Genomic DNA, 26,684 nt, shown 5'->3' on the forward strand with positions numbered 1-26,684 from the left:
TGGTTTGTAGGGGTTTTCTCCATTAGTATACTAACATGGCCACGTTAGTGGTCAATACTTATTACATCTACATATTACATATTACATCTACTCAATTTTGATTAAGCACCATCTTAACTTCAAGGAACAAGCTCAATATTTAAAATATGTCTTCTAGAACTTCAAGTAATATCCGTATTTTCTCTGTTGTCTTTACAGCAATACACACAACTATCATAAATGCCTCGAAATTGCATATGCCAAAGAAAGATATTCCTCAGACTCCAGACTGCTGGACCAGGCAACAGTTCTTTCAGTGTAAATATGTTCTCTCTTCAGTCAGCAGGACAAATCACATATCTCACAGCATATGAAGACTGACACCGGACATACTGATGTCTCCACTTCAACATTATGATTAATGATTAAGATCCTCTTTCTTAACATTTTAGATCCATCTTTTCCTGTCGTGACACTTATACTCACTCTCTCTCTCTCTCTCTCTCCTTTTCCCTATCAGATGCCTGTACCTTAACACTGGACCCAAAAACAGTTCACAAGGACCTGCTCCTCTCAGATGATCATAAAAGTGCAACATGTACATCAAAGTCTCACAATTACCCAAACCACCAAGAACGTTTCACCCACAAGAAGCAAGTGCTGTGCAGAGAGGGGCTTGAGAATAAATGCTGCTACTGGGAAGTGGAGTTTGAAGGGGAAAAGGTGGAAATAGGGCTCACTTACAGAGGTATAAGACGTGGAGGTTATGACCGAAACGCATCGTTTGGGGGCAACAAAATGTCCTGGAGCCTGGATTGCATAAAAGGAAAGTACTCTGTATGCCATGACAATGAGGGCATTGAGCTTCCAGTCACTGACATCTTCAAAACAATCGGGGTGTTCTTAGAATACCAGAAAGGCATTCTTACATTTTATGGTGTCTCGGACAAAATGACCCCTCTTTACAGATTCTATCCCGAGTTCACTGAACCCCTTTACCCCGGCTTTTGGCTCGGGGAGCAGTGCACAATCAAACTTTGTCCTCTGGATGTTTTGACCGTCTAAAGGGGACAAAAGAGAAAAGGAATGAATGAACTGGAGACAGTAAAGGCAAAACACTGCCCGAATACATATATCTGAAATCAGCTGCAATGGCAATGGATAATTTACTATAACTTGTCAATTACTTCCTGCAGCAACAGAAACAAAAACCCATCACAGGTTCGGCATAAAGGACATAAATGTCTCACAAAAACAGTGTGAGGTGTCCACGTAGACAATCACAGACTGTTGACATGCAGATATTGCTTTTTCAAAGGGTAATTTCGATGTATTTTTAAAACTCACGTTTCATTGTATTTGTAACATGCTCTTCTAGGCGAGAACAAAGCCTATGTTGTTGTATCACACCCCTAAAATACTGCTACTTCTCCTCTCAGTGGCTTAATGAGACTTCAGTGAAATGTGATCTTCATCTTTAGACAGTTATTTTTCTCTTTTTTTATCCATGTAAACTCCATGACTGTAAATATTGTTGTTTGCACGGGAAGCCTGGTGCTGAAAACGATTCTATTATTAGTTAAAATATATTTCCAGTGCGTCCTTTTTAAGGGTGTACATGTGACTTGCTGAAATTTGGCTGCAATCTTAAAATGGTCCCAGCAGTTTTTAAAGTGCTCTACCTGCAACCCCCTTAAGACCTGTTCTTCATACAGTTTTGCTCACTGCTTCAGCGTTTAATGAATTTGTTCGATCGGCTATTTTATAAAGTTCATCTGGTGTGTAATCGAGAACTTTTACATTCATCTTCTGTTAATGTTCAAAACAAAATGCATTTCCATTTGACACTTTCTTTATTTTCAGTGGCTTTGGTTTTGCTTCATCCTTTAGATTGTAACTTACTTGGTGTCTATTAACAACTTTAACGTACCATGCCGAATCGCCTTGTAATAAAATACGGATTGAAGCTGTGATACGCTATAAAGTGTGGTCAACAACAACGACCAGTCCAAGGAGTATTGCCACCGTCCTGTGTCTGCTTTCTCAAGAGAATCCTGGGCTGGGAAAGAGGTGGAGTTTCAGCCACATAAAAACCTCACACTTGGATTAGTTTGAAAGAGTAGTGAGTTTTAGCGCTTCTGGTATCTACGTTATTGTCACCCAAGAGAACGTTTTAGAGAATTGTGCAAAATATTTTAGAACGGTCAAAAGAAGTTTTGTCGAAGTGGGGTTTTTTTTTTGGTCACAAAGCATCGATTTTAAACGGTATATCAAGTCAATAACTGCATTTGTTCTTGCTGTTCGTCGTCTGCAAGTTTGCTTTAAAAGAGTGAGGTGAGTCGGTTCACACTGTGAAATGTCGCCAGCAACTACGTTTCATTTAAATTACAAATGATTAAAAATAAATAGATAAAATAATACAATATCCAGAGAACCAAAGAGGGCGTATCTCTAACATGGTGTATTGTGTAATTAATGAATAATTGTAACTTCATGTACCCCATAACAAGCGTGTTGTAACGCTTTTTTTTAGATTGACTGATTATTGGAAAAAAAGATTTAATATTACCCAGATTTAAGCATCTGTTTCAAACACATTTTACAAATCCTCTGAAACTCACTGGAATGCACTCAGAAATGTCATGATTTTCCTTAGACGCTACTTTGCTGTCATAGTCAAGTAATATGTCGTAAATAAATTCGTATCGTTCAGTATATTTAACTTCACTAACTTCTTAATTTGATTTTTACATAGCTGGAAATACTCCAACTCCGAAGACCTATAAGACAACGGGTCGAGAAGGCCTGGAGGCTGTAGATCTCTCTTTTAAATCTACAGTGCAACATGACCAGCTCGGTTCCCGTTCCTTCTTATCAGGAGTGTATGTCCAGTGGGCTCAGCTCTAAAACATACTCAAACGATATGAACTCGGGGAGACATGAAGCAGAGAGGATAGTTTTAAATGTCGGTGGCATACGATACCTAACTTACAAAAGTACCTTGGAAACTTTGCCAGGCACGCGCCTTGCCAACCTGGTCGACGTGTGGTCAAGTGATACCACGAATGAGTTTTTCTTCGATCGTCATCCAGGTGTTTTCGAGTTTGTCTTGAATTACTATAGAACAGGAAAGCTTCACTGTCCGTCTAACGTATGTGGTCCCCTGTTTGAAGACGAGTTGGATTTCTGGGGCATTGATGAATTGGACGTGGAGCCATGCTGCTGGACATCTTTTCGGCAGTACAAGGATGCAGAGGAAACCCTTGCTCAGTTTGGAAAAATTAATTCTGATGTTGACCAAAGCCGAAACCCGCCCCAGACGTTGAAGCAAAAGATATGGGCCCTGTTCGATGATCCGCACTCATCTGTAATGGCCAAGGTGTGCTGGTTGTCTCCTTTGCAATGGCTCGATATTATGAATTATGAAGAATATTAATATGTTTGCGGAGCTAATTCAATGCCAGGACATAAAAAGGACAACGTGTTTTATAAATGTCTTACGTTTCGCAAACAAACAGTGGGTTTTGCAAATATAAATCAAAGCTATTAAACAAAAACAGTGCAGTTTTCTAGTACAATACGTTTTACAAATAAAAAATGTTCATAGTTAAGATAAAGCATAGGTTTCAAATACATCACACTTCACAAATAAATACAACCAACTGTAAAAATGCAGTTCTACCAAATTCTAACGATCATGCACTGCAAGTACTCTCGCTCCTCAAAAGATTTCCTTACAATCGTACAGAGTAATTCCCCCTCCACAACAGCAAGTGGCGATATGCGTCCATTTGGAAGTACCTGGTCTCCTTAAAGGAAGAAATGTAGTTGTGAACACATAGCGCCACCTGCTATTGTGAAGGGATAGTTGTGCAGCACATTTTTGATGTCAGGGAAAAATTAAATTTTGTTTTGCCTTTGCAGAGTCCGTTGTATTTGGTTAATGTTTAAGAAAAAAACTGCTTTGCATTTGTTTGATGGTCTCGTTTTGATATTTGCAAATCATGCTGTGTTTACAGATCTTATGGCATTTGTAAAAACAAGTTACCTTTTTAGGTGCACAGGATATAGCATGTCCAGGATGCGTCGTAGGTCTTTACATATATTGCATTCAAAGGTGTTGTGTAATGGTGTAAAAGGATGTGTCAAAGGCACATTCTAATCTTCTTTCTTTCTTTCTTTCTTTCTTTCTTTCTTTCTATTGAACTCTCTTTTCAAACAGCACTGTTGTTTAGTTTTTATACTTTGCCCTCAGGAAGCCCTGAACTGTAATGTCTAATGTGTACTGAATAGTTGTCTCACAGTATCAAAAGAACAGTCCAGCACACCTACAGCATGGAGCTGTCTGTTTGATGCGCATCTGCTGAGGGCTTTCTGTGCATTGTAAAATATCCAGAGTATTTCAAACTCTTTTTTTCCCTCTGGGTGCCCTGCTCTGTAGGAAATGGAGCAAACATGTGCAAAAATGGCTCGCTACGGCCTAATAAGTTAAGATCACGTGTTTTAATTAGTCTTCACAAGATTATGAAAGACCTTTTACCACTGAGCTGCCACTTTATTGTGCAGTTAACAAGCTGTTTGGTTTGTAGTATCTTTAAGAATGAACATGCAAAGAACTGTGTGTGTGTGTGGCTCATGACAGCACCACAGTCAGACAGTGAGGTCTTTACTTTATGACCCGGAAAGTTCCATCCCTGCAATCTTACACTTTACTGACTGTCGTTCTTGTGCTGTGGAAAGAATGTGCTATGTAGTTCTTAGCATGTTTTTCACAGCTGTAAATTAGATGGAATCCTGAATGATTGTTTAGTGTGGGGAAGCCATCCAGATTAATCCTGGAGTAACAAGACAACAGGGTCCTTTTACCATGAGGAATCAACTCAGTCTTTGGTATGAAAAGAGTTGGTAGCTTGAGAAGAGTCCTCTCCAACCCTGAGGTGATCAGAAAGTTCTTAGTGTATCACCGCTATTTATTCAAATATACAAGTGTGTCATGCAGGGAGAATTCTTTGGGGGATGTTCTGCCTTGTGTCTGTAAGATACACAAAGAGTAGGAGGTTTCTTTGGAATGGTTAATTACTCTTGATACACCAGGTTACTTTTGACAGTCGTTTTGTTTTGGACCCAAACACAGCAACGGTTTTGGGAGCGTTTCCCAAACGCCGGTTGTGGGACAGTAGCGCTGGGTATCCTCTCGTTCAAACATTCTTAAAGTGTCGTCTTTTTTTTCCCTCCTGCTAGGTCACTGCCTTTGTGTCGCTCTTCTTCATCTTGCTCTCCATCACTGTCTTCTGTCTGGAGACACATCAGAGCTTCCATGTGTCGGCTAACGTCACAGAGCTAGTCACAGAAGACGAGTACAATGCAGAGGAGATGGTTGATGAAGTGATCGTCATGCCTGCTCTGGTTATAGTAGAGCTCGTCTGTGTGGTGTGGTTCACCTTTGAGTTTTTTGTGCGCTTTTGGTGCTGCCCAGACATACTAAGTTTCATGAAGAGTTTCCTAAACATCATTGACCTTCTAGCTATCCTGCCCTTTTACGTGGAAGTGGGTCTGATTGGCCTGACCCATAAACCAGGAGTAAGTTTGCTGGGGTACCTTCGCGTGGTGCGCTTTGTCCGGATCCTGCGCATCTTTAAGTTGACGCGCCATGTGTTAGGTATCAGGGTTCTGGGATACACCTTGGCGGCGAGTGTGCGGGAACTTGGCCTCCTTTTAATCTTTTTTGCGCTCAGCATGCTATTTTTTGCCACTATGATGTACTATGCTGAAAACCTTACTCCATCAGAAGACTCCACCTTTAGCAATATCCCCGTTGGTTTCTGGTGGGCGGTAATTACCATGACCACTGTAGGCTATGGAGATATGTATCCTGTGACATGGCTGGGTATGATGGTTGCAGCCTTTTGTGCTGTGGCCGGTGTGCTTGCCTTTGCCATGCCTGTGCCTGTCATCGTCAGTAATTTCAGCAGGTACTACTCTCTGGCCGTCACAAAGCACAAGCTTCCGAAAAAGAAGAATAATTATAAACCTCAAATGCGAGAGCATTCACTTGATTGACCATGCGGCGAACAAAAAAACACAGCTATCATAACCTGAGGTAGGACAGCAAGTGTTTGTTCATCTGTTGCAATTACATATAATGCCAATGAAAACTGTTCTTATTATCACATGATGATTATCAGTTTCAAAATTGATATGTTTTTTCATGTCTTTCTCTCCTTCTATTTTCTTCAAACTGTTTCAGGACCCTTAAAAACAGGACATCTCCCAGAGATGTTTCTAGAGGAGTCCTGGAGCCTGAGCAGATGAAGTATACAAATTGGACATTATTATCAGTGCAGCTGAAGCCTTTGTATTATAATGTATGTGATCTGATTTCGTTAGGACCTGGAAATACTGGATATCATTTGGTTATCATCCTCTTACCTGATGTGTGAGAGGACAATGCTTTTGGGGGGGAGTTTTTGGTCTTGTTGATATAAAAGGAAGGAGTGTTTCACCAGCTACTAGTTAAATATAGAAACCTGGTATTTTATTCCATGAAACAGGTATTGAATGTTGACACATGTAGTGATGTGGCAATAACCAGCATATTACTCCAGAAAATGGATCTCACATGGTAAGGATGTCACATGAATGTGATTCCACGCTTTGCCATTGAAGGCCTCCATATTCCCTTTCACAATTTTTTGTCTCATTTCCAACATTATTTTCACAATTTGTAATATTTCATCTTTATTTTGAAGGTTAGATGACTGTTATTTTAGGCTGCTCTTGCTTTTTTTTTTATTACTTTAAGTCAAAATCATGATTAAAACCTGATCGTACTCAGCTGTGTGAATATGACACATAGAAAACTAGGGGTTTCCATTCAATGTGCAGACTACAGATGTAATCACATATTAATGGCACAATACCTTGTGCAGACCAGAAAACATTTGTTCTCTGTGGGCGTAACTGCAGTTCCAGTTACACAACTCCACTGTTGTTTTGGTTAAAATACACATACAAGGTCTTGCAACAAGTTTTCCTTCAGCTGAGCTTCTGTGGTTGTTTTTACCTTCAGGAACATGTAGAAAGGATTTTCCTAAAGGGTCATTACACGGTATGGTTTCTGTCAAAAGAAGTAAGCAGTAGGTCATGTTGAGGACACAGCTGAGGAATTCTTTCCCGCTGCCAAAACAGATTCCTTCCGGGCCCTCCCATCCCATAATTTGTTTTAACTAGAGGTAACTTCAATCGTTACGAGATTAAAAGACTTAAATAAGGCATTACATTTCATAACCTATTAATGATGAGTTTTGTTTTATATTTTAATAAGATATATGAGAAATTTTAACTACCTAATACATTCAGATCGTAAGTTTACCTTAAATATGAGATGTGAAATATGAGTTAGAAAAGAAAAATAGGTTAAGGCCAGCTTTTTGTTGAAACTTTATTTTTATTTTTGGTGATACCCACAATTACTCAGGTTTTTCAACGTGTAGCTTAAATACTGTACAATCATGATGACTGGAAAGACAAATTGCTTAACTGTGTGACAGGTAATCAGAAGAAGCTACCAAGGCTTTTGAATGTTTCTAAATCTTTATGGCAGAAGAGCACTGTGGACTAAACACTGTGGTGTTTAGTGTACCAGCTACTGTTACTTACAGGGAAATTACAATGTGATGATACACATACATACTCCAATACGCACCCACACACACACACTCTCTCTCTCTCTCTCTAACACTTTGACTACAGGGAAATGTGCCTGGCCACCAGCATCCATTTTTTTTGTTATTATCTTTGTATTACAAGTATCTTTTTAGTAGCTTTTTGTTTAACCAGTACTAACTTTATATTCCAAGATATTGCTTTAACACAGATGTTACTCATGGTACGAACGTTTAGCTTCAAAATCAGACTTACTCAACCAAACTGTCCGATTTCAAGTGAGAAAAGTGCACTCATGATCACATTCATTTAGAATACTTCCCAAGTAACGGTGTTAAGACATTAATAAGCATCTTATATTTGAAACATTTTATATTAGCTAGGCTGTTTGTTTACAAAGCTTATAGACAGGAAAATACACAGTAGACCATCAAAAGTGAGTGAGGTTTTTTTTTTTCAGTTTTGTACAATCATGTGAGTAACTGACGTATGAACAAAATCTGAGGAAAACACTAAACCAGTGATGGTGGTGCTCTGACACAATGGAGGAACTTGTCCATGTGTTTTTGTATTGAGGGACAACCCCTTCAGATTGCATTTGTGTTTGTCTACGACATTATTACCACAAAAAAAGAATAAACTGGGACCAAAGTTCATGGTCAAACTGAAACCCAGAGACTCTGTTCATCTCTTCTTTCTCTCTCTCTCTTTGTGTCCCTGCAATCATTAATGACGGAGCAGGTAAGGTATATCAACTACAAAATAGGTATATCTTAAAATATTCAGAACACATCTATATACACACAAAAGGGAAATATACACTTTCTCACCTTTACAGATAGTTTTCTCTTGAAACAGAATGTACACCAACATACAAACACAGATTACACACACATGTAGAAATATAGTTAATTTGATAACACCATGGCTTTGAGTGCATTGATAAAAAAATAAATGAACAAATCATCTTCAAACAAATAGTCTCAGCTGAAATGGAATTCCCTTAAAATTTATAGCAAGAACCAAAGAGACGAGACAAACCTTGAAAAAACTGGGCTCTCATGACTGACGCATTTTTCACTTGAGGAGCCTGGTGTTTTCATGCTCCGATAAATGAGTTTATGTGTCTAATTATAATGAGGGCTTAAGCACACAATTTAAAATATCAGTCACTAAAGCTCTCGCTTTTACTCAGTGTACCGACAGGCTCTGAAAAAAATATATAAATCTTTTTTCTCTTAGATTGTCTTGTATTTTTTGGAAAAAAAACCCCAAAAAAACAACAACAAAAGCAATAAATATGAGCTTAGAATATTTTTTTTAGGGGGGGGGGTGTGAATAAAACTCACTTCCCACTCTGATTAAAATGACCATGTTAAGAACTTGATCCCAGAGATGGTTCAAAGTTCAGAGCTCACCTTGTGATCAGTTTGAACTGACAGGTGAATGTGTGCCGTCCATGTTTTGTGCCCCTATATTGAATCACAGTAAAGGATCCAAAAACATCTGGTAAAATCAAGGTAAAATGAAAACGTTTTCTTAACAAATTCAAGTATATTCACTCCTCGATACATGGTCTGAAACCTTACTGATCTATAATCAGCAACTTGTTTGGTCCATTATCAGAGGTTTAAAGGAGACAAACGAAAGCTGTACGGGTGACATCGTTCTGCTGTGCTTCCAGAGTTTGAACCTTTTGTGTCTTCCTCAAGTTAATGTGCCTTGACACAGCTTTTTGTCGTACCATGAGTCACGACTGCCCGTGTCACTGTACCAGCCTTGTGCAAGCTAACAGCTGTGTCTTTGTGTGCTTGTCCAAAACGTTGTGCCAACAAGGAATTCACTCATTACACATAAACTCTGACTGGGCAGCTGAGTGAATTATAGCAGATATATACTGACTGCCAGTATGTAAAACCTTTTGAATGAACACAGCCTGGCTGGGTTTTGTTAGTATTTGGTGAGTTAGACAAGCTGATCTAAGGTGAGACTGATATTTACTTATTGCTCTTACATTTGGGAATGTTCCTTGGATTATGCTGAAGGTTCAGAATAAAATTATGTGGTAAAATGTATGCCGCTGCTGAAGGACGTAACTGTTTTTGATACTTTTTTGTTGATGTGAATTAGTAAGAACCCTAAAGCAACATTAAATGATTATTAAAATTGTCTTAAATCAATAAGAGCATGTTGTGTCCCTTCTAGACCTTCATCTCATTCAAAGATAGAGTTGTTGTTATGGAAATAATCTACGTGTAGCTCTTTTTTTTCCTCTTTTTCCTTTTTTTTAGTGTTGTGGTGGTGCATGTGCCCTGCACACACTGAAACTTGTGTTTCCTCAGCACAGTAGAAACTTAGCTTATTAAGTTTCTATGACAAGCTAGGTGTATGGTAGTCTATTGCAGTGTGTTTCACAGAACATACCAAAGAGGAGTTTTTAACTTCACTTCCACCCAATCTCACACACAAGTATAGAATTAATAAATTATCACATTATATTCAACTCTGACACTATTGACTAGAATTATATTAGCCTAACAATCTAGACAAACATAAGGAGATCCACTCCCGAGTGAACAAGGTAACAGCTCTTAAATGAGCCAAGCAAAAGATGCAACAGTAAGCATACAATGAGGGCCAAGAGTTATCACACAGTCAAGAGAAAAGTTTAGAAGATGGTTGGGGAACATATCGGTCTCTGAAGGAGAAACATGTCACCCTGAATTAAGTCATTGCAGAGCGCTATCTCTTAAAACGTGTTTAGATAACTGCCTCGAAAGCTGTGCGGTAGAAAGAACATATATCTAAGAACTACAACAGGAGTTTGATTTACAGTATAATCTCGTATTTTCTATACAGTCCATACTGTCAGCTGATAAGGCTGATTCTGCTAGTTGTTTTGAGTCCAGATGATAACACATATGTTTTATCCAAAAACTGACAAGGCTCCTACACCGTGAATAAATATGTCTAATGTACAGTCGATATACGTTCAGATGTAAGATTCATTTTCACATTTAAGTTCCAATATGCCAGTGTGCTATGTTTGTGAGCTGGACAACTAGACCGCTTATCTAACGCCGTAAACAGACTGTAAAACTACTCACAAGAGATGGTCATTGTTCTAAGGTGACAAGGAAAAGTCAAACAAACATCAAAAAAAAAAAAAGAACAACTTTTACAACACAGGTTATATTTATGTGTGAGTAGTGTTTTCTTATGTACTTCTTCAAGAGGGTGTTTCATCTCTTTCTACCCTAAGCGCTTTGTAACTTATATAAAAGTTTTATAAATAACAAATGCATGGCTTATTTGGCCAGCAGGCTGTGCAAATATGATGGAGCCTTCACAGTGCTCCAGCAAAGGCAAGGAGCACCTCCTTCACCGACCTCCAACGGGCGCTCCTGCCCCTCAGGGCTGCATACTCTCTCTGGTTTGGAGTGATTGTGTTTACTAACTCAAATGACCTGAGGCCTGATGAACCTACCTTTTGTGTATCTGTTTAGACAGAACTCCTCATGACCCGTGAGGAGCTTAGATTTTTTTTTTTTGTGCTATGTTTTTCATATGATTTGGGATATGACAGTGCAACTGTCTGGGGTGACGGTGTTATTATTCTTGTGGATTTCTCATGAGGGAAACATTCAGCCCCACTTAATTTTTGTGAACTGAAATATCCGGCTGTCTAGAGGGACCGAGGGGACAGATGCAGAGAAGTGTATGGAGCGTGTGAGCCTGACGGTCGGCGATCAGTCAGACTCTGGCGTGGTGGCCATTTGGTAGCCAGTCCCATAGCAGCTACTGGGGGACAGGGAATTGGGGTCTTTAGGGGCGACAGCGCTGCCAGGCCCGAGGTAGGCCCTGTGTGTGGGCATTGGGGAGGGTGCTTCACTGGGGTTCTTGCTGAGAATGAAGCGAGTTTCATCCTGTTCTTCCAGATTGGACATATCCTTCATCATGCATCCCTTGCGGTAGGAGACGGAGAGCTTGTTGGAACCGTCGGAGAGCAGGTTGAACTGACGAGCGACGAACACCACGGGGAGAGGAAGCATGGCCACAACGATGAGCGCAAAACACATGGCTAACGCCCAGGGCGGGTAACTCTGAAAACGCTCCTGAGCCTGGGGAGAGAGAGAGAGCGAGAGAGAGAGAGAGAGAAAGCGAGAGTGAGAGCGAGAGAGAGAGAAACATTGGCTTACGACAAGGAGAGGTACTAGCAATGAATTTTCTAAGTGAGGACGGGGAGGGGGGGGGGGGGGTCCTCTGATAAGTAAAGACAAAAGAGAAAACACTGACCAGTTCCTGGACCCAAGCATTGTATCCTGGTGGACTGATGGCCATCTCAATAACGGTGGCGGAAATGAGAACGATGAGACACAGTGGGGACACATACTTCCACATGTAGAAGTAGAACCTGTATGGTCTGAATCCCAGCATGTCCTCCAGGTCCTGCATGAACCTGAGACGGACAGAAGACATGGACTGTGAGGGACAGGACTGCTGACTGAACCACTGCAAAACATCCTTACAAATGCCATTTAAACAAGTCTTTTTTTTTTTTTGGTAGCAACGCTTAGTTGATATAAACAATTACTAGGTCACTATGAACTAGGGTACCAGAAGCCCTCAAGACTGATTTATGTTCATGAAACTAAAAAAGAAGGTCACCCGCCAAACTACACCTGAAAACAGATTTATATATAGTTGTTTTAGCTTCAGTTAGCCATGAGTCTGGGACAGTGGGCTGTACCTCTTAGTACCATAGATCCAGGCAACAGACAGGTTCTCCAGGATGACAACTATAGTGAGCGGCAGCCCAGCTGAGTAATCGTCAAACATGGTCACAAAGTAATTTCCTGAGCGCTGTACAAACAGCAGGCCACAGAAAAAAGCCACAATGCAGCATCCCACTAAAGTGCAAAGAGACGAGTTAGTGTCACAAAGATCCGAAACGTTAAGATAGTCAAGACTAGACAAAGTCTTTTACAGACACAGAAACCATGTAATAGTTTCCTACACCATCGTTAAATATATTTGACAGTTTTAAACTTCAGAAACTGCAGTTCCGTCGATGAGTTTTTTTATCGAGACCCGAGATTCGGTCTTACCTGTGAGGACCTCCTTGCGCACCTTAAAGGTGTCCAGTATGGGCGTGGTGATGCCAGTCATGGTGCCAATCATGCTGCCCAGTCCCAGGTTTATGAGCATGAAAAAAAACATGACCGACCAAAAGGGGGAAGCCGGGAAATGAGTCATGGCCTCAGTGAAGGCAATAAAGGCCAGACCAGTCCCCTGCACTGCCTACAGGGAGAGAGAGAGGGAGAGAGATAAAAGACTCATGACAGAGATAACTGTAGTACACATGGAAGAGCAGGACAGAAAAAAAGGGTGATTGACAGAGATACAAAGTGAGGTAATAGTACACATGGAAGAGCAGTACAGAAAAAAAGGATGATTGACAGAGATACAAAGTGAGGTAAAAGCAAAGTGAGAACATAGAAAAAAGGCCGATTCACACAAGAGATGATAACAAAGGGCTATAATGATAACGATTTATATCTGGCGGAGTGTTCACACAAGACGATGTTTTATTGTCCTTTAAGTTTGGATAAATGTTTCCCTTACTTTCAGAATCAGTATATCTTAATATTATTTTTTGTTGAGTTTAACAAAAAGAATAACTAATCAGGCCGAAAATGGGTCAAATAATAATAATGCATAAAATGTGTGTGTGAGCCATCGAATAAACCTGCTTACTAAAACTGATATTCCTTATCATGTCCGCCTTTACTATTACTTCAGCCTTCGCCTGTTTTATTGGGCGCTACTTCTACTTTACACATTTTTCAAATCGTGAAATGATCTTTCATGTATTATGTTACAAAAGTACACGCGTTGCTGGTCACATGCATGATGTCTGAACACACAACTCTGAATCGCATGAAAAATCATGATGAAAGTGACCTGGAAGTGATCCTAATGCTATTTACCACCGTACTGCAGCTGTCACTGTAATCAGTGAAGCGCTATTTTTTTTATTTGTCCTTTCTGGGGTTATTAAAGAACTTACAGGCAAGAGGGACATTTGGTCGAGAAACAAAGCAAACCACAGCCGCTCTCTTTTTATCAGTGATCAGATCTGCTGAGGGTGAACAGGATCAGATCCAAAAGTCTAACCTTGTTGAGCTCATCCTCTAGTAAGCACGGCTCCAAACCCAGCTGTGCAAAGCTGCCCTCCTTCACAGTTTTGATGACGGTGTACATTTCCGCGTAGTCCGACGTTGTTAGGTGGGAAAAGTTCACATGTGGAGGGATAAGGTCATGACTTAGCACATTGGAATTCAGGTAGCCAAGGATCTTTTCTGCATTCCTACCAGAGACACAGTAAGAGTATAATAAAGATATCACCCCATGCAGAAAGTGAACAGAACTGAATTGACACTATTGAAATGGGATCAGGAGGCTAAGGTTGCTACATTTGTTCATAGGTGGTATCATACAGAATGAATTAACTCTACTTCAAGTTAGAGATATGATGCTGGATGTTGGCTTGATAAAGGAAACTAACTTAGCTGTAAGAAATATTGTCAAAAGAATAATAAGAAAAAAAATTGGTCAAAAGGTTTTTATGCTGTTTGTTTAGGTACTTATGGGAATTGCCATAATTTATTTGGAAACATATACAACCCTTTGCTGAGACAAACTTACTCAATGACACACTTCTCATTCAGAATGTTAGCCTTAAAGCCAAGCACGGCAAATACCACCAGCGTTGCCAGTATGGAAGTGATAAAGTTGATGACAGAGACCAATACAGCATCAAAGTGGCAGTTGTTGTCGCTCTTGTTATAGCTTGAGAAGGCAATGACTCCACCAAAGCCAAGACCCAGGGCGAAGAAGACTTGAGTAGCTGCTTCACGCCACACCTGAGGCTCCAACATCTTCTCCAGCTGATGGAAAGGAGGAGAAATTCCATTCAGCCAGCAATATGAACGACATGAGAAAAGAATCTGTTCTGTTGGTTCATTTTAAAGAGGAATTTAGAGGAAAGTATGCGATTTTTCTGAATATGATTCATGAAACAGGCATGTAATTGATATGTAATGACCTCTGGTAATGCGCTCACCTTAGGTGTGAACATATGTGCAATGCCATCAACAGCGCCCCTCAAAAACATACCCCTGATGAGGAAACAGAAGAGGACCACGTAGGGGAAGAGAGAACTGAAGTACATCACCTGGGACAGAAGGAAAAAAAAACATCCACAGTCAAGAGCAAGCTGGCCACACTCCATTATCATTACACACTGTTTCATGTTCTTCAAAGCAGGTTTGAACAGGAACACCTGAGTCTCAAAACACATTAAAACTGTAAAATATAAAACTCATGTACGTACATGGTGCCAGTACATTGTTACACCCATTTTGGTAAACGTCGTCAAGCGGTGTTTATTAATTTGTATAATAACCTGTGTTACTCTTGCTGTATCAGCTTATGTTTATGTCATCACCATATCTATGCGGACGTTATTTATTTGCTCTGATGCTGCCGGTATATCTTTCAAGAGACAACAGCAACGGGAAACAACAGCAACGGGGAAACAACAGCCCACGGCGGTGCTCACCTTCCCAGAGGACTGGATGCCCTTAATGACGGCCAAAAAGACAATGAACCATGCCACCAACAGGGACACAGTCATCTTCCAGTTGAGACCTCCGCTGTCTGCTATGGTGCTGGTGATATTCAGAGTCTCACGGTACCAGAAGTAGGTGGTGGCAGAGCTTTTGTCACACTCTGGCTCAACGACTGTCATGACCCAGACGCAGACAGGCCAAAGAGAGGGCGTTTGGGAAGAGAGAGAGAGGGCAGGGGAGAAGGGAGGAGGCATGGGAAGAAAAGATTAACAGTTGTGTATTTACACCGAGAGGCAAATACATAACTCCGCTAAAATAAGCACAGGGATCCCTTACAAGATTGTTGATTAACTGACAAGTTTACACTAATAAACAAAGTTATGTTATTAGTATGCAAGAGGGGTCTTGCTATTGAAACCGCGTGGCTGTGTATATTAGGACATAATATTGGCATGGTAATACGCGAGTCTGGTAGACCACACAAGACCAGACCTTTTATCTCACTTGAATCCCTCACTAAACAGTTTTCCCTGAACTAACACACTCAGGCCCAGGCAGCTCCGACACTGGCGTGATGAATGTCGATTCCATGCACAGACTAACAAAGACATCAGCCAAAAACATGTTAGCATTCCCTCTCTCCCCCACTTTCTCCTAAACTTGGAATGCTGAGTCACTCGCGAAGCCTCAGCATTAACTGTACAGGTGCTTGACTGTTAGTGGAAAAAAAAAGGAATGTTTGTCTTCCTCTAGATCCACAGTCACAGTCACCAAGTGTAGCAAAGCAAAGATTCAGGTTGTGAAATCCATCTGAAGGACGCACATCTGCAGTTACACGCGACCTTCACGAGGAGTGTCACTAGAGAACCAGTCTAAGTTTGTTTGTATGTTTGTATGTGTGTGTGTGTGTGTGTGTGTGTTTGGTTGTACAGCTGGGTGAGGATATGAATAATAGCATTGCTGTGGATAAGACGATTTGGTCCTGCCTCAGTGAATGAGAGCCTCTGTTCATCATCTGCGACCTGGGCTGACACAGGGTAAACACATGCTTGCCACAAAGGTGAAGGAGAACAGAGAGAGAGAGCTGAGAGTAAATGTCATATGGCAGAGTATGCAAAAGCTAAGGCAAAACCAAGACCCTTAAGAACATCACACTGGTTTATAATAAACATATAACACATATTTCAGACATAATTGGTCATGGCAATTCTAACAGCGCGGCTAAATATGACTAAATACATATAGCCAAATACTTTGAGTATAATTCTATTCTGTTCTTGAACCTGTGCAATTATACATCTGTATGTCTTTCATTTTGGGATCTTTGCATGAAGAAAAACTGACATATCAAAACCTCTCTCCTCCTCCTCCTCCTTCTCTTCCCAGGGTGCCCAGTTGATCTGCGCTGACTCATGTGAACTGGTGTGAAGGGACAGAGTGATTTGGTGAGCTGCAATTGCTTTATCATACTCACTAATCTAATTGCGCCTCCGGGGAGCTTAAGTCAGATTATCTGTGTCTGAATCATAAGGGAGCTTGGTAGGGGGAAATACAATCAGCATATCCACTGAGATGTGTCTGTGTCTCTGTTTGGGTGAGTGTGTGTGTGTGTGTGTGTGTGTGTGTGTGTGTGTTCTTCAGAGGAGCACCAGCCTTTAAATGTAGAGTCTGACTAAAATGTTATTTTTGGATGATATAGTAATCTAATGAAAATGGATAAATCTCCATTTGAGGAGAAATGGAACAAGTGGGGTAAGAATACTGCAGAGTATAAATTGAAAGGCTCGAAAGAGAGTCTTCTGAAATTGTGAGCACTAAATCTCTTTGAACTGTGCCATTTAATATTCAAAATGCCTGAGAGAGTTTTAGTAGTTCTGCGAACATCAGTTTGGGGGTTTGCTTTGAAAGCATTCTTTTAACAACAGAAGAGTGATGATTTTAATACAAAGCAAAGCAAATACAGTCAAACAGATCTCCTCTATTCAGTGACACATTTGTGTACAGGCCTATGGATATTCTGTGATACACTGTCCAGTGTGAATTAAAAAAACTCAGGCGACTCTCGCCAGAACGAATGAAGGTGTCACGCACTGACACAACAAAATCTGCAGATATTCATTGTGATGTAGATTTTTCATCAATTAGAAAGTAGATTTTCTATCAACACCCTTCATCACATGACGGTACAGCACTTACTTGCCAGTGACCCATTCCTCCTAATGGGACACTCACTCCATGGGAGAGGATACTGGAAAGACTGGAAGAAGTAGAAGATACTCCAGCCAATGATAACGTTATAGTACAGCCCGACAAAGCCACATACCTAGAGAGGAAAAAGGGAAAGATGGATTTTTAGAGGGGGCCCTGATTAATCCTCAGTCCAATTCTTTATCCATTCAGTCTGCGTAATCAGCGAAAGATTCAAATATACCCTTAGATTTTTACAAAGCACTTGGGCTCTGTGAGTTGCGTGAATCTAAGATCCGTCAAACACAAGGACAGAACGAAGGCCGCCCCTCTCTAACTCTCTACCGTGAACCACTGCAACACGGTTGCTATTAATAGAGCACAATGTTCCGAGCATATCTCCCCCATACTCATGCTATGGATTAGAAGTAAAGCCATCTATTTGTTTAGTTCAATGTTGATTGATCCATTATTGTAATTGGTGAATTCAGTACCACAGCATATAGTGTGTACACTGATGTAATTTAGTTTGGTGCTGAATGTTTTGATGAATCTTGCTAAGGATATTAAACAGATTCATTAGAATAAATCAGCTATTTGTATGTAGATGTTATTTTTTTGGGGGGGGGGGGGGCAGGTTTTGTTATTTCTTTGTGAAGAATTGGTTTGTTTAAGCACATGTGCAGGGCTGTGGTGTTAGTGAAGACCAGCTGAAGCTGAACGAACAAGGTCGGACTAGCCATGAATTATTAAAGCACACTCTTTCAGAGGTTTCTGCAGCAATCCCTTCAGAGGTATTTATAGTCCTGCTTCTCTCCCTCTTTCCTTCTCTCTCTCCCTCACTCTCTCTCTCCCTCACTCTCTCTCTCTCTCCCTCTTTCCTTCTCTCGCTCTCTCTCCCTCACTCTCTCTCTCTCTCTCTCCCTCACTCCCTCTTTCCTTCTCTCTCTCTCCCTCTCTCACTCTCTCTCTCTCTCCCTCACTCCCTCTTTCCTCCTCTCTCACGCTCTCTCTCTCTCTCATCCACTCTCGTGCCACTCAGTCCCACTCTACTTCAGCGAGAGCCTTGCCATGTTCCATCAGGAGAAAGAGTATCAGCCACACTGTGAGCCTGCATCCATCTCTGTCTTTACAGATGCATAAGAGTGCATAGCTTAGACTGTACACTGGGGCGCAGGTCTACCCTGCAGATAGACTCAACACTGAGAGAGACAGGAGAAGTCAGAGTGCGTTGTTATTGTTTTTCAATATGTCATGAATAATAATAATCTCTGTTACATTCCATAGGACTCCTCCTCCCCAGGACTCTACCTCAGAATTTATTCTCAACTCTGTTTTCCTTAACGTTGTTGTTTTGTGCAAATTGCTGTTGGGTGTTTTCTTGCGGGAGTTTAATTCAACAAAACGAATTGGAACTGAGAAAATCGATTGAACACAAATGTGTATTACAATCATACGCTTGTTGACACTGAGAGGACGGATTATGATAAAAGGAATACAAAAAAAAAGTACAAGCTTAATCTGTTTTTCTTTTGCTGTGACCCCAAACAAACATTTCCGTGTCACATGCATCTCTGAACAAAGCTTGTTCAGGAGGATGGTAGAATAAGAGATTAGTGACTGTTTGCATAAAGCTCCATCCTAAGCATTGGAGAGACTGCGCTACATGCTTAAATTCACAAAGAGGACGAATGTTGGGAGGATGCCTCCCAGCATCTAACTAGACTACTCTCTGTATTTCTATGAGCAGTTTTCCAAGAAACTGAGGCGGGAAGAAAGGAGATATGTTCTGTATGTGCGACACTATTTGTGGAATCTATCCACTCTACATATTGCATTGACTTCGAGGTGGTAGGTTTTGTTTTGAGATGCGCGTTAAGAGCCAAAAAAACGTCCCACACATAAATCACGCTAAACTACTGAGGGAGAGGTTCAGTAGCCATGTTATGCTCTGCAGTGCAGGGAAGGAGGGGAGACCATTGCCGGTTACTGTGAAACAATATCAACTTGCCTCCAGATATAACTCACAAGTACTCTTCAAATGGCACGGCTGCAGCTGCTTAAGGCAGAGGGGGAAGCCAATACACTCGAGTTGTAATGGATATTTTACTTTAGTTTTCAACTGATGCACCTTTCCCATCCACTCTATAAAAGTTATTTGAAGCCATTTGATTTATCGAGGGTGAAAATTAACCGCCCGTTCTAATGATCCATTAGATCAGTACGGATGGTAAACCACCGCTCCATCAACCCAGGATAAACCATGAAGTGCTATTAAACAGGGAAGTCTTCATGAATTCACAAAGGACAAGACACACAAAGTGCAAACTCCACAGAGAGTGTAGCGTTGTGTCAAACGGTCTGTAAAAAAACGTGAAGAAATTTGTGCCCTATTGAAATGAGACCCCTGTGGCTTTCGTACTGCATAGACATATTTCGGTGACCAAAGGCTAGTATCACGAAGGTTCCTTTTCATAGAATCGTAAATTTTATGAAAGATCTTGTTCAGTTGATGAAGCGTAAATATCGGGGAAATTTCCCTACTCACCATTAAGCTGGACACCCCTATGCCCCCTAGTCGAGGGCAGACATAATTCCACACTCCGATACTTCCACGCCGGATTTTCTGGCCCACAGCCAGCTCCAGGAAAAACAGAGGAATGCCAATGAGGATGAGGAGGATGAAGTAAGGGACCAGGTAAGCACCTGCAAGAATTTCAACATACACTCTGATTTTAACTCGTTACTCAGTTCGTTGAGGAGAGTAGCGAGAGAAAAAAAAATACAATGATTATCAAACAGTTTTATCCTACTACAGATTTTTTAAATGCATTTAAAAACTATGCACGTGCATTACTGTCTTCACTTAAACACAACCTTCAGTTTTGTACCTGTTTTAAGTCTGTATTGATTTAGTGAACAAAAAAAAACTATGAAAGCTTTAACAACATGCTAGAACTTCAATGCATCCCTTTTTGAATGGGTTCAATTAATGCTGTTGTGGGGTTTTTTTTTTTCTGATTTAGCAGTAACAGTATATTTTTTTCCACTTTCCATACTGTATTGGACTCCAGCTGGACTCCTCATAATGAAATCCTCTGATGAGGCTGCCCCCTTTGCTTTTACAGTAACGCACATATAATACCGTTATACTTTCTTTCAGCTGTTTTTTGGCTGTGATTGGAGAGCTGAGCAGTGGTCTGTGCCAGTATTCATCAGAGCATTATGAAATCAACGGAAGCGAGACATTCTCAGTTTTCTATAGTGCCCCTAATCCTCCTGACATTTAACAGTGAATCACGCTTCCTTTACGTGTGAGCCACCACCTATCTCACTGCTGAGAGCACTAGTTCTCTTTTCTGGCAGGGGTCTTTTCGGGCCGAGGGAGTGTGACTATGTGAGTCATCCACTACGTGGGATGCTGATGCAAAAGCTTGGCTCATTGCTTCACTGTTAAAAGACGCAGCCCTGTCATCAGAGACACATCAAAGCTGTAAAACCAGGACACAAGACTGATGTGAGGAAAGCCGTGTACGGAAAGGGAATTTAAACTTAGAGTGCAAGAGAGAGATCTTAGGAATGTGCTGCTTTCGGCAAAAGAGAAGAAGCTAAAAGACACAGTGATGAAGACCACGGAAATAAAATCAAGGTCAAAGCGGAGAGATGAAGTAAATCGACGACGTTGTAATAAAAAGAGAAAACAAAATCGTATAAGGGGAAAGAAAACAAAGGGCAGAACAAAGCCTGATGTCACATGACTGGTAGCACAAAAAAAAGATTAGGTGAATCGAGTACTCTGGTATGGTCTGAGCCAAACTGTTCCCAAATCAGTATGATAAATACTCTGTACTTCCAGCTGGATCCAGTCAATTGGAGCCTAGCTGAACTGTGGCCAGGTTTCTGAGTTGATATATAGTGTGTTCACTGAAGGTGAGAAAAGAGGCCCAAGGAGTGATAAGCACACATGACATTGCCCCATTTAATCCTATTTAATTGGCTGTCAGGAGTCAAATTAGGGGGTGAAAAATGGCTGTTCCTCTCCTCACATTCTCTGCTCTGGCTGGTTAGTAAATACACCCCGTAAATCAGCCTAGTAATGGGTACAAGACAAAGTGGAGAAAAAATACAACATCTAGGATTACATAGTACAGGAACTGAACCTTATCATGATAAAGATAAGAAAATAATCATCATGACATTGATAGGAAAGACATCACGACTGTTTAAAGGCAAAAATATATATCTTTTGGGTATATCTGTCAGTGTTGGCTGAATTTCCTTTCACTCAGAACCAGGAGTAAAAGTCAAATGCATTAGTGTATCTAAAAGCTCATACTGGCCACCATTATAAGGGACTAAATCCTAGGTCAAAGAATTTTTATCGTTATGTTCCTCTGAGAGGAAAAGGGCATGTTTCTTTAACAGATGACGGCAATGTGCATCATGTAATGTTAAAGTGCCATGAGCAAAATTTTATCCAGTAAAAGCGAATTTACATATTATCAATTTATGCTATGTTTTTAAATGAGGCACGACCTTGAAGAGCAAGCTTTCACTTGACCTGAGATGACATCTCCGAGAATAGCGTGAAAGAGAGCAGTTTGATATCGCCCACTGTACACTGCTGTGAAATGCCAGTCTTTCAAATCAATCATGCCCTATATTACGCAATTCAGATATGCTAGATTTTCACCACTTTTGATGTTTCATATTTTAAATTTAAAAAATATTTTCATTAAATAAAACAAATATATATAGATATATTGCTGAAGCTAACACTATTCCAACAGGCTTAAAGCTGGAGTACATTTTCCCTGTTCATCAGCACATTAGCCTATAGCTTTTTTTCTCTGTAGTGCGCCTGAGTGACTGTAGTGATCAATTGTAGAGCTATATTTAGGGCTAAGCCTTGTCTGAAGAGCCTGTTTTCTCTTGGCAGCTGTACCAGATTGTAACTCTAGCCTGGTGTAACCGTCAGGTAGTGTGTGATGTCTGGGTCACAGTGCTACCAGGTTGAGGGGACAGAAGGTGCTAAATCAGACACACTGTCGAGCAGAGTAGGAAACAACCTACCACTCAAGACTTCTGTCTTCTTCTGTAGAACAAGACAACATAGCAGCCTTTTTAGCCATTTATACAAAAGCATGAAATTCAATAACGCCTTTCCCACCATAGCAACATAACAAAACACATTTTTCCAGATCCATGGTTCCACGTGTTTGGAAAAACACAACCTTTTAAGCCTCAATCTCACTGTGTATTGCTCTGTGACATGGACTGCTTTGAGGGAGCAGTGTTTTGGACTCATTAAGCATGCTGCAGAAAACATCAATCCATTTTAAAGGCATCTAGATGATTGTCATAAGCACTGTTTATGCTATCCAGTGTATCGCCTGTGTGAGCATGCATCACTGTGCCACTACTCACCTCCACCATTCTTCTGGCACAGGTAGGGGAAACGCCACACGTTGCCCAGGCCGACAGAGAAGCCCACCTGGGCCAGAATGTACTCCAGTTTGTTGTTCCATGCGGGACGCCCATCGTCCTCGGGGCTATCTGTGGGACCCTTTTGCCCTGCGGGTCCTCCAACGTTCAGAGAACTGCTCTTGTAGTCAAGAGGCTCCTCGTGGGCCAGCAGGTCGGCCACTGACGCCGTGACCACATGCTCATGGGTCTGCTCACGCTGGGTCACCTTGCTGTTCTTAGGCATCGGGGAGGCTGGGGGTGGGGGGGCAGCTTGGGGGGCTGGGGGAAGGTGGTTAAGGAGGAGTGAATGAAAGAGAGCGAGAACGGGACAGAAAGCTCAGGACTCAGAGCTTATGAGCGTGACTGGAGGCAGACAGGTGGACAAGATGTTTCCAGGTTTTGCCTTTGATCCTGCGATGGGGAAACAAATGAAGTCGTGTTAAAAACAATGATAAAAATGAACACGTTAATCAACGTGATTTAAGGAAAGCAAAACAACAACAACAACAACAACAACAACAACAAAAACGCCCTTTAGCTAAACCTAATGCGTGGTACAATTGGGCTGATGTGGTAAAACTGAGCTTTTGGGGTTTGTGAGACAAACCGACAGACCTACACTCAAAACTGATGGTGCTCAGACAACACAGAGACAACAAATATGAGTCCAAAACCATGTGACTGTGTCCTTAATGATATCAATAGAAGTGAGAAATCAGTAAGGCAGCTGGACCTCTATAGAGCTATGGTCCGTGTTTCTAAACATAATCTAGGTGCAAATAATTCCTCTTTTTGTTGTCACGGTTATAATATAGGAAGATCTTTTCTTATACTTTGGGGAGAATCATGATACAGAGAACAACGATCAGAAGGAAAGATCATTTATCACAGAGCCATTGACTACTGACAGGGCATTTCTCTTTTAGCAGCACATTACTCTTGCTGATATACACATTAAATAACACTTCAGACATGGGTTCACTGGCGAAATTACTCCCCACCACTCTGTGGTGGGCCAGGCTTGTAATGAGGTATGAGTCTATAAGCACTGGGTCTGAATTCATGGGCTTATTTCAGTAAAGATGTACAATGGTCACTATGTTAAGGCAAGGTTGATATGACAAATCATCTGCAAAGTAAAGATAAAGGCAAAGTAAAAATCTACCATGATTTTTTTCACAGTTTTCCAGGAAAAGAATCTTTTATGTTTTTTTTCCCCAATACACAAAATAATTTTTAGACAAAACCTCAGCATAGGCCTGGTGGGTTCACTGGAAAGTTCCAGATTCCACATGCATCACAAAACTGCAAATGCCCTTAATGGTTGTCACAGACCAGTGTGACTTAGACAGAGTTTTGGAGTAGATTTATGGTTAAAACATCTGGGCCAAATTTTCCAGAAAGGGCCAGAACAGGCTGTTTGGTGAATCTAACCAGCCCCTTGTGGAAGACAGCAGGTGGTGGTAGCTTCCCTGTGCCCTCAGGGATTTCATCTTAAATACTGCCCACACAAATTATCTAGGCTCATCTTTCTGTGTCATGCACTTGAATTCCGGAAGCTTTTTTTTCCCCCTCTGTAAATCCTGTAATCCATTGAGACAGCAGCAGCCATATTAACCATCCCAGCAACCCCCCATTTTCAAAAAGGCATTGGTTCAGTCCAGAGAAAAAGAAGGAAGTAAGCATGAAGCAGTGGATAAGCAGTCTGTCATGTGCTCTTTCTGTCTACATACTTCACCAGCCTGCTGTGAAAAAGTTTATTAATTATTAAAACTCAAGACCCACAGCTATTGTATAAATCCACATACGACGTGGGTGTACAAAAAGAAACAAGAAACCATGTAAGACCATTTTCCTCTCTGACATACAGATGAACACAGAAAGACTTTATAGAGAGATCATTTCCGAGACGGTTATTCGACACAGTATCGTGTCAGGTGTTTTATCAGAAGCTTTCCAGCTGTAAGATTGAGGTTTCACCTGATGACAGGTTGTGAAGTCAGAGACATGAAGGAGAGGTTTGACCATGGAGGTCACATAGAGGACAGAAAGCTGCAGTCCAGGCTGTGGGAACATCTTGAATGCGCTATAGGGTGCCCCACCGCTGCCCCAGTGAAATCAGTCCATCTGACTGCACTGCTTTGTTTGCAGAGCTGTGCTCATTAATTGTCATTAGCCCAACTCCTGAGCTAAAAAAAAAAAATATATAGTTTAACCACAAATTCCGCCTTCCAACACCGCCGAATAACGCTGAGATCATCTCCAGTCTTTACCATATGTTGTGTGATACATTTCAACATAGAGTGCCAGGCTTGCAAGGGATAAGCAACATGCATGCCACACCAAATACTCTTGATATTGATTTCTGGAATGTCAACATTTCCTCATTAAATTAAGCTGAGAATGTTAAAATTCAGGCTCTGATCAAGCATAACCAAATAAATTGTGTTCTTTGGAAAGGACAAGGAGAGACAGTTTTAATATTGTCTTTGTTATGGACCGCTAAACAATTCCATTAATTATCCTGTGAGACATCTGTGCTTGGCATAAGGGACAGCCATAGCCTATCAAAACTCATACTGCAATCGATTTCATAGTCTCATGGTTCTATCACAGAATGAAATAAACGCACTCCTCAGATATTCTCTCACGGAAATGGAGAAATCAACAGGTAATATCACTCTTAACCTCTGTGAAGCACGCTATGGCACACTGCTGAAATGTAAACAAAATACAGGCATCAATGACTATATCATCTTCACAAATAAAAGAGTTTTGGGTCAATCATGCGAAGTCACACATCTTCGGACATTGTTCATCCACAGACAAAGCAATTCATCTTCAGATTGAGGCAATTATGCCATCAGATATAACTTAAACAGTCATTCAGTGATCACTAACCAGTTTTCTGCCAAACACTAACAGATAAGTAGCAACTAACATCTAAGATTAACAGCACTCAAAAGGTAACTGAATGTTCTACAAAGACACAGTATAAGAAATGCCATTTCCACGTACACAAAAATCAGTTCCACACCTTACATAAATTATTCACACAATACCTGGTCTGCTCTATCAACACAGAAAAGGTCAGAAAGGCTTGCTTTTGAGGAAAATAATGCCAGAATGAGTGATTATATCAGAGGAGGATGAATGTAATTACACGGTCATTAAAAGAAAATCAGCCTCACATAATCAATAAATAGGCTGCAACTCAACAGTCTCAGCCCTGTCTGTAACTCAATAGCTACACCAGCAAAAAAGTAGAGTAACATTACCATGAAAAACAATCAGCGTGGGGGTCAAGGTTATTTTGCCCTGTAATAGGATATGAGTCAAGACATCAGAATTGTACTTCTAAATGTGATCTAATCTGACATATTAGCGATACTGTGCTAGTAAAGCGCTTGTCTAAACATCAAACTATGGAAAATGGTGAGTCATTCCTCACATAAACAGAAACTGATTAAATAATCTAAAACCATATGGTTTCATGAAGAAGAGCTCCCCTCATACACATGTTTCTTGTCATGCATTGTTGCCTTAGAGGTAAAGACAAATTATGTTAACTGAAAAATGGAACTGACAAGCTTTTAGATTTATGGAGGACATGTTTTCCAAGTATAGTGATCTTTTTCAGTTTTTTTTAAAATCAAGAGTACTGACTTAAGTTATTTAGACACAAATGAGGTATAAATTCAAATAATTTCCAAGTTTTCAGGAAATCAGACAAAATAATTGTGATGCTTTGCT

General features: G+C 40.8%; 2 protein-coding genes across 2 annotated transcripts; one reads left to right on the forward strand and one right to left on the reverse strand.

Moving 5' to 3' along the window:
* The first annotated feature begins 2,824 nt into the window (after nt 1-2,824).
* Nucleotides 2,825-6,039, forward strand: LOC115815381 (potassium voltage-gated channel subfamily C member 3-like). Its single transcript, XM_030778336.1, has 2 exons — nt 2,825-3,358; nt 5,221-6,039. The coding sequence occupies exons 1-2, from the start codon at nt 2,825-2,827 to the stop codon at nt 6,037-6,039; spliced, it is 1,353 nt and encodes a 450-aa protein (XP_030634196.1).
* A 5,354-nt stretch (nt 6,040-11,393) lies between these two features.
* On the reverse strand, nt 11,394-23,175 carry LOC115814160 (sodium-dependent neutral amino acid transporter SLC6A17-like). Its single transcript, XM_030776886.1, has 11 exons — nt 22,893-23,175; nt 20,014-20,171; nt 17,475-17,601; nt 15,269-15,450; nt 14,771-14,881; nt 14,353-14,594; nt 13,822-14,014; nt 12,753-12,945; nt 12,395-12,554; nt 11,941-12,103; nt 11,394-11,765 (listed from the first exon to the last, which is right to left on the reverse strand). Exons 1-11 carry the CDS (start codon nt 23,173-23,175, stop codon nt 11,394-11,396), a joined length of 2,184 nt encoding a protein of 727 aa, XP_030632746.1.
* Nucleotides 23,176-26,684: the final 3,509 nt, after the last annotated feature.

This window comes from Chanos chanos, chromosome 6 (genome assembly GCF_902362185.1).
Source record: "Chanos chanos chromosome 6, fChaCha1.1, whole genome shotgun sequence".
Classification (NCBI taxonomy): domain Eukaryota; kingdom Metazoa; phylum Chordata; class Actinopteri; order Gonorynchiformes; family Chanidae; genus Chanos; species Chanos chanos.